Genomic DNA, 14,232 nt, shown 5'->3' with positions numbered 1-14,232 from the left:
ATATGAATCTTCAATAAGGTGCGAATTTAGTCTTCAAATACCACTGATTTAATACATTAAAGGGATAGTTCGTCCAAAAATGAAAATTCTCTCGACATTTACTCACCCTCATGCCATTACAGATGTGCATGACTTTCTTAAGCAGAACACAAAGAGTTTAGAAAAATATCTCAGCTCTGTAGGTCCATACAATGCAAGTGAATGGTGATCAGAACTTAGTGTCAAATTCTTTAACTTTCAGGTGTGAAAGTGAAACTAAACAGGCATCACATGTGATTTTCAGATGTAAAAGTGGATATTTGGAGAGTAAAAAAAAAGGACTTACATTTTTATGTTTCTCACCCCTATCACATATATTCTGAAGACATGGATTGAACCACTGAAGTCTTATTGATAAATTCTGTTTCCTTTATATGATTTTTGGAGCTGTCTGATCACCATTCACTTGCCTTGTATGGACCTACAGAGCTGAGATATTCTTCTAAAAATCTTAATTTGTGTTCTGCAAAAGAAAGTCATACATGGCATGAGAGTGAGTAAATTATGAGAAACTTTATTTTTGGGTGAACAAGCATTTTTCACATTAACTGTTTTAGAATGTCCTGTCTTGAGAGGATTTTCAAAACACGTGCTGATTCTACGCACTTACCGCCAAAGTTTCCTTTTTTCCTTATTCACAAGCTCATCTCAGTGAAGAGTCTTTTGAATCCATTCAACACAAAGTTTAGCTTCGTTCAGTGACCGTTACTGGAGATTACAGCTTTTAGACAGTCGGTGTCGATTACAGAGCGTCTTTATTGTAATGAATGAGTCATTGAATCACCGTCTAAACTGATTCATTAGAAAGTCATTCACAACAGAAAAAATGAAAGTGAATGAAAATTATTGGTTCACTTAAAAAAATCTTTCAAAAACACAGATTAGTTTACAAACTAAACACTACTAGATTTTTTCTTATTTTGACGTGTAACATTTTAAACTAAAGGTGCAATACTGGCCTTCAAAATACTGCCGAGAGACCTCATTCACAATAGCACCACCTTTGATTTTTGGCATGAATGAAAATGAGGCTGTGAGGGACAGATTCACCACATCTTCAATGGCAGGCACAGAACAAAGCTGTATAAAGCTCCTAGATCCCATCTGATTTAAAACAACTCATGTGGTCTGGAGTTTATAGTGTAGGCCTACTGAATGTCCTTGGAAAGACATTTTTGCAATGTTTTGTCAGCAGAATGATCCAAAAACACTTTAAATTACAGCACAGCCCATCGAAGAGCCTGTACGTCATTCCAGTCAAAAATCAAGGATGGCACCATATTTAATTTTTGACTTTCAGATTTAGTCTTTTCAAGGGGTTGTACTGTTGCCTAAAGTATTTTAATCATTCTGCTGATGAACACTTTTCAGTGGAAAACATGGGTTGTGAAAAATTTGAAAAAATTGATTGGGAGCTTTATAGTTCTTGTCATTAAAAATGTAAAGCCTGTCCCTCACAGCCTCATTTTCATTCCTGTCAAAAATAACACACAGCACTACTATGAATAAGGTCTATATTCTAATCTCAACAAGTATGTTTTGGGCTAACCTTCCCTGCAAACTAAAGTGCCCCAACTTCACGTCAACACAACCCATTTGTGTCAAGAGGGCCGGGGGCAGAAATACGAGACCACGTGTGCTTCAATAATGCATACGTTTGTGTGTGAATAATGGAAAATCTTCTCAACATCAATCATTCAGTCAAGTGCTTGTTTTGACCATAGATATTAAATTCACATTACACAATGGCAAGGGATCCCCTTTGATTTTTAGAGAAAACAATGAGTCACTAACTTTCCTTTCTCCATTACATGTGATCATGGAAGTGTATAGTGTTACTATTGAAGAAGCAGTGTCTGAAACCCAGTGGACCATGAGTCCATTAATTGAGTTGTTGCTATGGCTAGTTAACCTTTTATAAATTTAATTTGTAGGAAAACCTGAGAAACTGTCATTTCAAGTAAGTAATGAAATATTCAAAAATGGCTAAAGTTTAAGAAATGGTCATTAAAAATCATCCAGACCCTGTGATAATGGGACCCACCAAGGTATATTCTGTAACTGGTATAGCCTACTCATTGGGACTGGAAAAAATTGAGTTTACAACCAATTTACAATATATTATAATTATAAAATATTTTTACTAGGCGTTCATGAGACTGTTGCAGATTTTTTTTAAATCAAATACGGATAGGTAGTAATAAAGATAAGCAACAAGGTAAACAGGAATAAGTTCATTTGTTCATATAATATAAATGGAAAAAGTCAGATTTTTCTTTATTTCTTCATTGCTATTAAAAAATAAAAACCTATAGGTGAACAGCAACCCTGTTAACACACAGTGATATAAACTGGTATGTCAACATGGATGCGCGTCACAGCTTGGCGCCATTGTTAGAGCCTCCATCAGGCTACAAGGTTCAAAAGGCTAGGATGGGGAGGATTTCGGCTTTGAGCCACTGCCACCCATATCTCCCTGTCCCAGACTCTTAACATGACAAGATATCACTTTAATGGTTCCTTTTTCCAAAAAGGTGATTACAAAGACTACTGTTCAGAAGACATCAGTCCTACCGTGAGAGATGAGCAAGATGAGCCGTCTTTCGCCGTCTCATATCTTAAGAAAACTGACCATCGTTGGAGTATGAAAGAATGTGTGGAAGTCAAAGAGAGGTGTGAGTCTCTTATCTGTCACTTCATTTGGATGTGTTTGAAAATAATATAGATAATATACATAAATTGCATCTTAGAAAATGGTCCAATTATGGAAGAGGTATTTCAAATGGCAAGCACAGGACCAATATGGAAGAAAATGACAACAAAATATACTGCCAAACATATTTCTCTAGTCTAGGCTCTTGACATTATGGTCAACTGCCCCTGGAGCTGAATGACAAGACAATGTTCTACTTGTAAACTGAAAGGATGCATACAGTACTCAAGAGTGTTTCTCCTTCGTTTAAGAATAAATAAAATAAATAAAATAGTTTCAGAAAATGAGATGTTGGGTAGTTAAGAGCAATTCAATTTCCCATACTGCTTCTTCAACCCTTGCTTGCATCCTATCAGTCAACAGCTCAAAAATAAAAATAAACCATGTACCACAAAGGAAATCAAACAAAAGTTATAGTATGAGGGGCTTTATAACTCAAGAAAATAGATTTGTTCCAGTCTCGCACACATTTTGTGGCACATTTTTCAGTTTCAAATGGTAAAATGTTGGTGGCTAATCAAGTTGTAATGAAATGAACAAGAAGGTGAGTTAAGGAATGGAGATACAAGTACATTGGGGTCTAGAGGTACATTAAATAATATTTTTGACAGCACTCCATTTTTGGCCTCTTTTGTCAGTGGGAGCAGTTGTTCTCTTCAGATGTGTAGGACCGTCATTCCTTCTCAAAATGCTGAGTATCAGCTATGTCAACCTTTGCCTTGTGATTGGTAAAAAAAAACAAAAACATCAGAAAATATTAATTTAAAACAAAAACACACTTCCTTTGTCAGCAAAATGTTCCCTCTCTCAGAGCCCGAGCTCATGACGATAAAGCAGAGTCCTTCTGTGTTTGTTGTGCTTGCTGTGAATTCTGCACTGATTTTTGGCTCTCCACGTCTTGAAAATGTTTTTCAACCTGTTGACGAAGAGTAGAGGGTCAGCACAGCAGAAAATGCACACCTCACAAAAACCATAACACCCAAACATGATGAACAAGCAGTTAAAATAATAAACTCATAGTTGGATTTGATTAACTATTTAATCGTATGGCTTCAGTCATTGTGGTGGGAAATTTCGAAATGCTCATCCGTCAGTCTCATAATATACAGCATTTGAATGTACACAAATTTGAATATAATCCTGCGAACATGAGTCATAACATTTTTTAATTTTTTTCACAGAAGAGAAAAATTAACCTTTAAATGCAAATATCTCCTAAAAAGTAATGGCGTCAACTTTTAGTGGTACACTAAAAGCTACTACAAGACAAAAAAATGTTCACAGGATTTTGTCAAACTTAAAAAGGTTTTATTATAGATTTAATGAAAATAAAACATCCTGCTAAGCAGGGTTGAAATGGAGCAAAGCAGGTTTGAGGAACAGTCAAATGGAATGCAGAATTACAACTTACTATTTTCCGCACGTGGCTCAAAGCGCTGCTCTCTCTGCCTTTACAGTTGTCCACTTGGTAAGGAGGACTGATGACCACATCCTCCATCACTATAATGTTTTTCTCCTGCCATTTGCAGTCTTTGATGCTGCAGGTTAAGACAAATGGGATGAAAATGGATGATCTATTTTGTTCAAGGTACAGTAGAAGAAAGAAGTTTACATAAACCTTAGCCAAATACATTTAAACTCAGTTTTTCACAATTCCTGACATTTAATAGTTAGGTCAGTTAGAATCACTACTTTATTTTAAAGAATGTGAAATGTCTGAATAATAGTAGAAATAATTATTTATTTCAGCTTTTATTTCTTTCATTACATTCCCAGTGGTTGAGAAGTTTACACACACACTTTATTAGTATTTGGCATCATCATACAAATCTCTCATCAACACGACATTTCCGTCCACAGAACTGCCGCTCACTGGATGTTTTTTGCTTTTAGCACCATTCGGAGAAAATTCTAGAGAGTGTTGTGTGTGAAAATCCCAGGAGATCAGCAGTTACAGAAATACTCATTCCAGCCCATCTGGCACTACATTTACATTTATGCACTTGGCAGACGCTTTTATCCAAAGTGACTTACAGTGGAATTATTACAAGGACAATCCCCCTGGAGCAACCTGGAGTTAAGTGCCTTGCTCAAGGGCACAATGGTGGTGGCCATGGGGTTCGAACCAACGGCCTTCTGATTAACAGCCCTGTGCTTTAGCCACTACGCCACCACTAGCTCTAACAATCATCCAGGAGGTTCAGTTAATGTTCATATCAACCATCAGAATTGGGGAAAATTTAGATCTCTGTGATTTGGACCTTGGCATGATTGTTTGTGCCAGATGGGCTGGTTTGAGTATTTCTGATCTCCTAGGACTTTCACGCACAACAGTCTTTAGACTTTACTCTGAATGGTGCCAAAAAAAATATCCAGTGAGCGGCAGTTCTGTGGATGGAAATGCCTTGTTGATGAGAGAAGTCATCAGAGAATGGCCAGACTGGTTTGAGCAAACAAACTCTACAGTAACTCTGATAACCGATCTGTACAATTGTAGTGAGAAGAATAGTACCTCAGAATGCTATTCTGAGATGCAAGTGGGCAATGTTTTGGCGGCACGAAGGGGACCTATACAGTATTATGCAGGTGGTTTTTACTGTTGTGGCTGATCGTGTGTGTATATAACACATACTAATTGCAACTATCATCTTAGATTTTTGGAGAATAACCGATAGTTCCAAAAACTAACCATCAGCACAAATTAACCTGTAAAACCAATATACTGATCTACCTCTAGATAGGACCCTTGAAGGAAAGGTCCAAAGACCTTCCAGGGTAATTCAACTCAATGGCAAGACAAATTAAAGTGAGCATATCAATATCTGTGAACATCACTCCAATTTGAGTCCCACTTACGTTTTATGAATGGTCTGGAACAGCTGTTGGCCCTCCACAGACACACCAGCACTAATCGCGTAAGCTTGCGACAACTTGTCTTCCTTTTCCATCCGTGCTCTATTCACAAGCTACACAGATGTGAAAATGGCAAAGGCAAAACAAAAAGAGAAATATTAATCTAAAGATGGAGTCATTATACTGTAATAAGCTCTGATTACCAGAAGCTGTCCATATTTTGGGCTTACCTTGTTAAAATTGAGAGATGCTAAAGGGGGAGAAGTTTCGGCACAGTCATTGATGATGTCCACCTCTGACACGTAGGCCAAGTTAACCAAAACCACATCGCTGACATTAGGTTTACCACTGGACGGGGTACATTCTGATGATGGCAGTCAAGGCAGCTGTTTGGCGTGATTGTTAAAACAGTGTACAGATTACAGAAAGTAAAAAAAAAAAAACAGCAGTGAAGAATGCTGTTTTTTGAGAGAAATAGACAGTCAGATGCCCATAGACAGGAAGCATGCAGGGATATTATGTGGGATCAATGCTGTAGGCCCAGTGTCAGCTGTAACCCACAGTTTATGTGCATTGATGTCCACTGCAGTGTTGTGGATCTCCTCATGTTAACAGGCAGGATAAAATGACATGCTTGTCTGTCACTAAGGAGATAAGTTTCATAAGGCTTCCAGGTGGAGGCAGCTCACTTAAGTGACAGTGCAATTAGATATGGCCTATATTCAACTGTTGATAGAGTGTAATTGGTATATATACAATCATGGCAGTAATTAATTCCAGTGTTTTAATGCATACTCTGAGGTATATCGCATATTTTCAGAAAATAAGACAACTTATAAATGCAAGTAAAGTTTGTTGTGTCAAAAACAGTCAATTTAGTATCATGACAACTGTTCACTCTTAGATTTAAACAGGCATTTTCTTTGCTGGTGTGCCTTTGTGTCATGTGAAATGAGTAACCATGCTTTGGTCCGCTCAGACGCGGCAGCAGGTTGTATTAATTAATTTAAAATTTACATCCACACAGCTGATGTTTAAAGCACTGAGTATGATGATGAGAACATTCAGTGACCATTAACTAAGAAAACAGATTGAACTACAATCAAGTCTCATACAGAGCAATTAATTATACACCAAGTCATCAAAAAGTACTTGGACACTTAAGCAACTTTTAAATAAATTACTGTCATTGCATTTTATAACAATAATACAAATTATAATAATAAAAACCTTTTCTAAACAGCTTCTAGGTGACATAGGCTTTCTGTTAAACAAAAGAGAGAGAACTTGCAAAAAGAGGGCTAAACTTTTCAGACAATTTATGACAATAGTAGCACAGGCCAGAAAGTAATATTATTCTGAAGAGACCACAAAAAATACCTTTTTGGCCATCAAACAAGACACTATGTTAGGTGCGAATCAAACACTGCACATAATCACAAATACACTGTGAAGCATGGTGATGGTAGCATCATGCTGTAGGGATGCTTCTCTGCATCAGGCACTGGATGGCTTGTGAAGGTAGAGGAGTAAATTAATGCTGCAAAACACAGGGATATTCTGGAGGAAAACGTGATGCAGTCTGCAAAAGAACTGAGACAGTAATACTACGATCCCAAGCATACAGCCAAAGCTACACAAGAATGGGTTCAAATCTACAATGTTAAAGTCAGAGTCCAGACATCAATCTAATTGACAATCTGAGGAAGTTTTGCAAAGAACGGGGAACATTTGCATTGTCCAGGTGTGCCAAGTTGATGGAGACCTATCCACATATGTTCAAGGCTGTAACTGCTGCCAAAGGTGCATCTACTAAATACTGACTTGAGGGGGGTGAATACGTATTTTGTATATTTTGTTTAATATTTGTTATAAAAATGGGTTTTGACTTTGATATGATAGTGGCGTAGTGGGCTAAAGCACATAAGTGTTAATCAGAAGGTTGCTGGTTCAATCCCCACAGCCACCACCATTGTGTCCTTGAGCAAGGCACTAAACTCCAGGTTGCTCCGGGGGGATTGTCCCTGTAATGAGTGCACTGTAAGTCGCTTTGGATAAAAGCGTCTGTCAAATGCATACATGTAAATGTGACATTTTCTGTTGATTAGTGTCAAATAAGCCAAATTAATTTCGCTATGATTCAACATAAAAATAAAATATAAAAACATTCGGGGGGGTGGGGGGGTGAATATTTTTTATAGACACCATTTATTAGAGGTGTGAATCTTCACTCACCTCATGATTCGAGTACGATTCAAAGTGTAACGATTAATCACAATGCATCTTGTCCTTCAATATGTTTCTTTTTTCGGTTTCTTCAAAATCAATTTCAGTTTTTATTTAACAGCTGTTTTAAAAATCAGAATGAGTCACATTATATAAACTGGCCTTTTACATCCAGTATGAGCTGTGAACAAAACATGGAACATCCACAAGATTAAATAAATGGTTCTATATTTTAAAAGAGTATCTCAGATTTTCAGTTTCTTTTAAAAAAAAAATCTCTTAAAACACAAACAAAATATTGGTTCTCCATCAAAACACACTGAATAGTATTACTTCAACTGATTATATTAATATTTTTGTTTAAGAATGTAAATCATTTCATAGTATTTAATTATTTAAAATTATTCTATCCCATGCTATTCATTTTCATTTTTAAACACAAATGGAAGTTGCTGGTCCAGGATGAGAGATATATCTGCTTCTATGAGCGTGCAGCTGTCAGCTTCTCTTCTCCTAACCTGCACAGGTGATAGAGATTAAATTAAAACATCAACATCTTCCGAACCGCTGCCTCATCATTATTTTCTTCTGTGTTTTCCGCCGTTGTGCGCAAATCAGTGCAATTATGAGTGCGAGCTCGTCTTTCATGTTGTTGGTTGGCTAAACTCCCCCGTTGCCATGTGCATGGGTTTGTGAAAGAATTTCGGGATTGTAGTTTCATTCGTGAACAAATGGTCATGTGTTTGATACAGCTGGTCTGCAAACAATCGTGTTTGTGCACTTGACTTTATTGCATGCACTTAACTCGCATCTTTGTTTTCACATCTGTCTTTGACGCGCACCACTGCTCTGCCGTGATTAAACTGAACTCAGAATCGGTTCTGATTCTTTTGAGAATTGATTCAGTATCGTTTGAATATTCTGCATCGCTGAAACAATTTTTTCCAACAGCTCTACTGTTTATATACACACATACATATATGTTGCGGCGCCGTTTTGTTTTCTGTTATGCATAACGCGGCGGCTCATTTTAAATTATCGCGGCCCATTCGGCACATTCGACGTCCGACTCAACGGCCCGCTCGGTTCTGCCGATGGCCAGTCTGCCCCCGATCGGCCACAAAGTGCGTCGGCCCATCGGGAAAATGCCGGTATGCCAGACTACCAGTCCATCCCTGATCTCAACATGCAGTAAAAGGATCTCGCTGCTGAATACTCCATTACTACACTACACAATCACTGCTGACAGAAATATGATCATTTACCAGCCAGTTCCTACATACACTCACCTAAAGGATTATTAGGAACACCTGTTCAATTTCTCATTAATGCAATTATCTAATCAACCAATCACATGGCAGTTGCTTCAATGCATTTAGTCACAAACCAATGGTCACAAACCATTTCTAGGGTTTACAAAGAATGGTGTGAAAAGGGAAAAACATCCAGTATGCGGCAGTCCTGTGGGCGAAAATGCCTTGTTGGTGCTAGAGGTCAGAGGAGAATGGGCTGACTGATTCAAGCTGATAGAAGAGCAACTTTGCCTGAAATAACCACTCGTTACAACCGAGGTATGCAGCAAAGCATTTGTGAAGCCACAACACGCACAACCTTGAAGCGGATGGGCTACAACAGCAGAAGACCCCACCGGGTACCACTCATCTCCACTACAAATAGGAAAAAGAGGCTACAATTTGCAAGAGCTCACCAAAATTGGACAGTTGAAGACTGGAAAAATGTTGCCTGGTCTGATGAGTCTCGATTTCTGTTGAGACATTCAGATGGTAGAGTCAGAATTTGACGTAAACAGAATGAGAACATGGATCCATCATGCCTTGTTACCACTGTGCAGGCTGGTGGTGGTGGTGTAATGGTGTGGGGGATGTTTTCTTGGCACACTTTAGGCCCCTTAGTGCCAATTGGGCATCGTTTAAATGCCACGGCCTAACTGAGCATTGTTTCTGACCATGTCCATCCCTTTATAGCCACCATGTACCCATCCTCTGATGGCTACTTCCAGCAGGATAATGCACCATGTCACAAAGCTCGAATCATTTCAAATTGGTTTCTTGAACATGACAATTAGTTCACTGTACTAAAATGGCCCCCACAGTCACCAAATCTCAACCCAATAGAGTATCTTTGGGATGTGGTGGAATGGGAGCTTCGTGCCCTGGATGTGCATCCCACAAATCTCCATCAACTGCAAGATGCTATCCTATCAATATGGGCCAACATTTCTAAAGAATGCTTTCAGCACCTTGTTGAATCAATGCCACGTAGAATTAAGGCAGTTCTGAAGGCGAAAGGGGTCAAACACAGTATTAGTATGGTGTTCCTAATAATCCTTTAGGTGAGTGTATAGCCTATACATTTGCCATATAGCCTTATACATTGCAAGTGATTTCCTCTCAATGTAGTGCTGGGTTGCACATAGAATGAAAGGTTTATCTTGGGATTTATGAATCGATATTGAGAAGATTGATCAAATGAAGACTGTGATGCATTGTAAAATCAGTATATTTACCCTACTTTTCAAGGTTACTACAATATTACTATGGTAAATCCATTATTTCCACCAAAATTTTTAGTTACTACTAGGGGTGTAACAGTATATTGTGGCACGATAGATCATGGTTTAAAAATGTGACGAAATGCATAGTGGTGATTGGACTTTTTTTTATAGTATCATTCCATTTTTTTATATTTTACAATCATCTGTATCCAATATGAGAGCTGTCCTACGCCTACCTAACGCAGGCATACAGTACACATGGAAATTGCATCAATGCACACATGGAGAACTAAAATGTGATTACTAACTGAATCTGCGAGAACTGAAACCATGTAAGCGAATGTAACAGAGGGAGCAGAAGAGAGAGGTGCCCTTTTAGCCAGGAGGGATCTGTCCATCTGATGCGAGATATGGAGTGGCCTGCTCTGACGAGAGAAAATTAAAGTTTACAGAGGCTTAATGATAGTGCCATTAGTGTAGTAATATAGTGACAAACTAATCTACTACATATAATGCTGCTATACTTTGTCAAATGTCATGTATGATTTTATTTCATCAGTACATTTGAGTAGGATTTAAGTAGGGACATTATTAAACTTGATAAGCATGCACTTCCATTAAATGTATGTTTATGTAAAGAATATTTACAATATATATTATTTTAGAAAAATACAGCTTTAATTTAAAATATTTTAAATGCATGTAATCAGTAATTGTGTGTAGGCAGCATATCTAACATTATTTAACACTTTCAGCAAAGCTAATTATTAGAAAAATATTTTTTTTTTCTCAGTACATCTCTGATGGATCATAAATTGCTAGATTTTAAATGTTTTGCGCAAGTCTTTAAAGTAATAATAATAGCAATAATAAAACTTACAATCTTAACTTTTCTTGATTCAGGCTTAGTTTAAAGAATCTTAAACTGAACCATGAGATGAATGAACTGTTACACCCCTAGTTACTACAGCCTATAATATTCACTTCAAGGACTGTTTGTTGGTGATGTCAAGTGACGGCATTGTTCCATGAACATTTCCTGCTTGACAAAACAGAACCTATTTAGCAGAGATGGACCACTTCTATTAAAATGAATGGGAGAAATTGGAACACCCAACAGCAACCAACGGTCAACCCGACTTACAAGTAAAACAGCCAATCACCTTTTAGATACAGAAATCGCCTGTCAAACAACTCGAGAACATGCATGCGTATCACCTATACAAGACAGTAAAATTGCGTTTTTAGCATAATCTGAGGTAAAGAAACAATCTATTATACAAGATGTGATGTAATGACACACAAGGGGAAGATAGATCATCGTCACCTCGCATGATCCCAATGAAGAGCCTCGTCACAGCTGTCTTTAAACACAGAGCGTGCCTCTTGAAAACAGTTGAATCTTGGAACACTTCTGCGTTCAGGAAAAAGGTGGATAGCTGCCAAAACCTTTCCAAAATTGTCCGGCGAGGGGACTAACGTGCCTTGAAAATGAGACTTTGTTGAAAGGATCTGGATATAGATCTGGACTAATTCCTTTGTTTTTGATAACATTCTTGAAATGGAAAAAACACATGGAACTGTGAAGGTTAAAGCCTTGCCAAATTTTAAAAAAATCCCACCCTATCCTCTAGGGTCTCCATACTAATGCCATAAGGAGAAGGGGAAGAAAAAACAAAACAAAAAACAGGAACCACATATGGACAAAACTGATAATTAGCCTCCTCATGTCTTGCTTTGCAATTTCAGATCAAAGGCTATTTAAACAACAAAATCCCAACAGTTTGTTACAAAAAGAAGAAATTATATGCAAAACAGATAACTAGCATAACTCATTCAGACAATCGTTCTAAATAAATGGATTTAAGTGGCTTTAAATTTGATAATTGTTTGATAATCAGGAAATCTAATGCAATATCTGGCTATGCTTACATCTAGAAAAGTTGACAACAAAAGCCCAGTTATTCCCAGAAACCTGTTGATTACTTATTACACAATGTCAAGGTGATTGTCGGCTAAAAATGTTGATATGTTCATTTGAATGTTGAGCAGTAATGCCAGTACAGCAGGTTAGCAAGCAAAACACAGGGAGATGTCTGTGACAAACAACTTATGGCTTAAATACTCCAAAAATTGGACATTAGCTTGGGAGATTTCACAGTACATGACAAATTAGACCGAAAAGCTATATTTCAGTGTACATTGAACAGTTAATGCCTGACAGTGTAGGCAGTCAGATAAACTGGGGTGTTAGCTTCAAGGCTAGCTGAAGCACCCTGAACACGCATGCGCTGATCTTGCAAAGCAGAGCAACAATGCCGCAGTTTACATACAGCCTGTCCACTCTCATTCACTCCTAATATGATTCTGTGACTTTCAACTCTGTATCAGCTTCATATGACTGATATTTCATCAATGACCTGGAATAAACGGAACCTTGCCGTTCAGGGAGTTAAAAATCAGGCTTCCCACACTTTTTGACCATTTAATTTACATGGAATCGTGACCTTTTCAGTAGTTTGATTTTTCGACAAGGACCATTCTAAAAATAGAAGTTGTGAACCGGATCAACTGAAACGAATGGATTTAACCTTATTCACAGCAGCGCCATCTTTTGAAAAGGCCGAAGAAATTTGGGGGGTGGGGGCGGCGGCATTTGTAAGAACATTCAGTGACAAAGAACTCCAGACAACATGAGTTGTGGATCAGATGTGATCTAGGAGCGTTATACAGTTCATGACAATGAATAGATACAAGTGTATCCCTCACAGGATCGTTGTGATTCCCATTTAAAAAAGATGGCGTTAGTGTTAAAAAAAAACAAGTAATAACCTAGTAACCAATCGGAATATTCAAACGGCACCACCTGACTCTACACGCACTAAACACGGAAGCAAACACAGAGTGGACGCTTCAACTGTGAAAATGTCTTTGGCATACCCGCAGCTCAGGCCTCTTGTAGTTGTGGATGCCCACGATTCAATGACAAGCCGTAGCGGCAAAAGGATACTCAAAGTCAGCATCTTGGACGGGTAGTCAAAGGCGACGACCTCTCCTTGCAAACGCTGACCCAGGCAGGTGAGGCAGGAGACATTGCTCCCGACACTGAAATACTCCCCGGGTCCAGGAGCCGCCATCTTCTCCGCTAGGAAAGGGGAGCAGCAGTAGCGTCACGTAAACACGCGCAGACGCGTCAGCAGCATGGGTGGATGGAAGCGCGAGTGGGCGTTCCGCGAAGTGAATGAAGTGACGCAATAAAACCGCGCCCGTTTTACTATGGCGTAGAGTTAGATCATGAATATATTACAGTGTACTACACACCCTCATTGCACAACTTCATCTTCCTGATTTGTACACACGATTTGTTTTTGAGCCCTAAAAGACGCAAGTTTAGAACTTAAATGAACTTAATTTTTACATGCTTGAGTGCACTACATCTGCCCATTTCATCACATCATTATATGTCGCTTTTGATACAACAGATTAATTTAATTATTTGATTGTTATTTTATGTATAGCTGTATAAATTATTCTTTAACATTCTCAATAAAAAAAAAAAAACTATAAAATCGATCAATGTTAGACCTTAAAAGATCAATATAATCTCTATGAAAAAAATATATGAATCAAACACTCATGAAATAAAATATTTTAAATATTAAAAACACAAAATATTAATGGCTAAAAATGATATCAGTTAATGGAATATTCCAGGTACAATACAAGTTAAGCTCAGTTGGATAATGTTGATTATTCTTCCTCCTTTACATAAAAAAAAAAAAAGAAGCACAAATGTGGGTTGCAGTGAGGCACTTACAAATTAAAGTCCTGTAAACATTAAAATACTGTTTCAAAAGTATAGCCACAAGACGTAAAATGTATGTGT

At 37.9% G+C, this 14,232-nt stretch overlaps 1 protein-coding gene across 1 annotated transcript; it reads right to left on the bottom strand.

Moving 5' to 3' along the window:
• Nucleotides 1-2,177: 2,177 nt before the first annotated feature.
• Nucleotides 2,178-13,510, bottom strand: lsm12a (LSM12 homolog a). Its single transcript, XM_052131243.1, has 5 exons — nt 13,357-13,510; nt 5,836-5,969; nt 5,609-5,718; nt 4,164-4,290; nt 2,178-3,668 (listed from the first exon to the last, which is right to left on the bottom strand). The coding sequence occupies exons 1-5, from the start codon at nt 13,481-13,483 to the stop codon at nt 3,573-3,575; spliced, it is 594 nt and encodes a 197-aa protein (XP_051987203.1). The 5' UTR covers nt 13,484-13,510; the 3' UTR covers nt 2,178-3,572.
• Nucleotides 13,511-14,232: the final 722 nt, after the last annotated feature.

Source organism: Xyrauchen texanus, chromosome 8 (genome assembly GCF_025860055.1).
Source record: "Xyrauchen texanus isolate HMW12.3.18 chromosome 8, RBS_HiC_50CHRs, whole genome shotgun sequence".
NCBI classification, from domain to species: Eukaryota; Metazoa; Chordata; class Actinopteri; order Cypriniformes; family Catostomidae; genus Xyrauchen; species Xyrauchen texanus.
The sequence above is the reverse complement of the archived record's forward strand: the minus strand, read 5'-3'. Positions and strand labels throughout refer to the sequence as shown.

Excerpts from the sequence above, each read along its gene's own strand:
- lsm12a (XM_052131243.1), bottom strand. The coding sequence starts at position 13,483 with ATGGCGGCTCCTGGACCCGGGGAGTATTTCAGTGTCGGGAGCAATGTC. Across the intron at positions 5,719-5,835 it reads CATCTCTCAATTTTAACAAG|CTTGTGAATAGAGCACGGAT; the intron begins GTAAGCCCAAAA and ends ACATCTGTGTAG. Across the intron at positions 3,669-4,163 it reads TGAGCCACGTGCGGAAAATA|GTTGAAAAACATTTTCAAGA; the intron begins GTAAGTTGTAAT and ends CTTCGTCAACAG.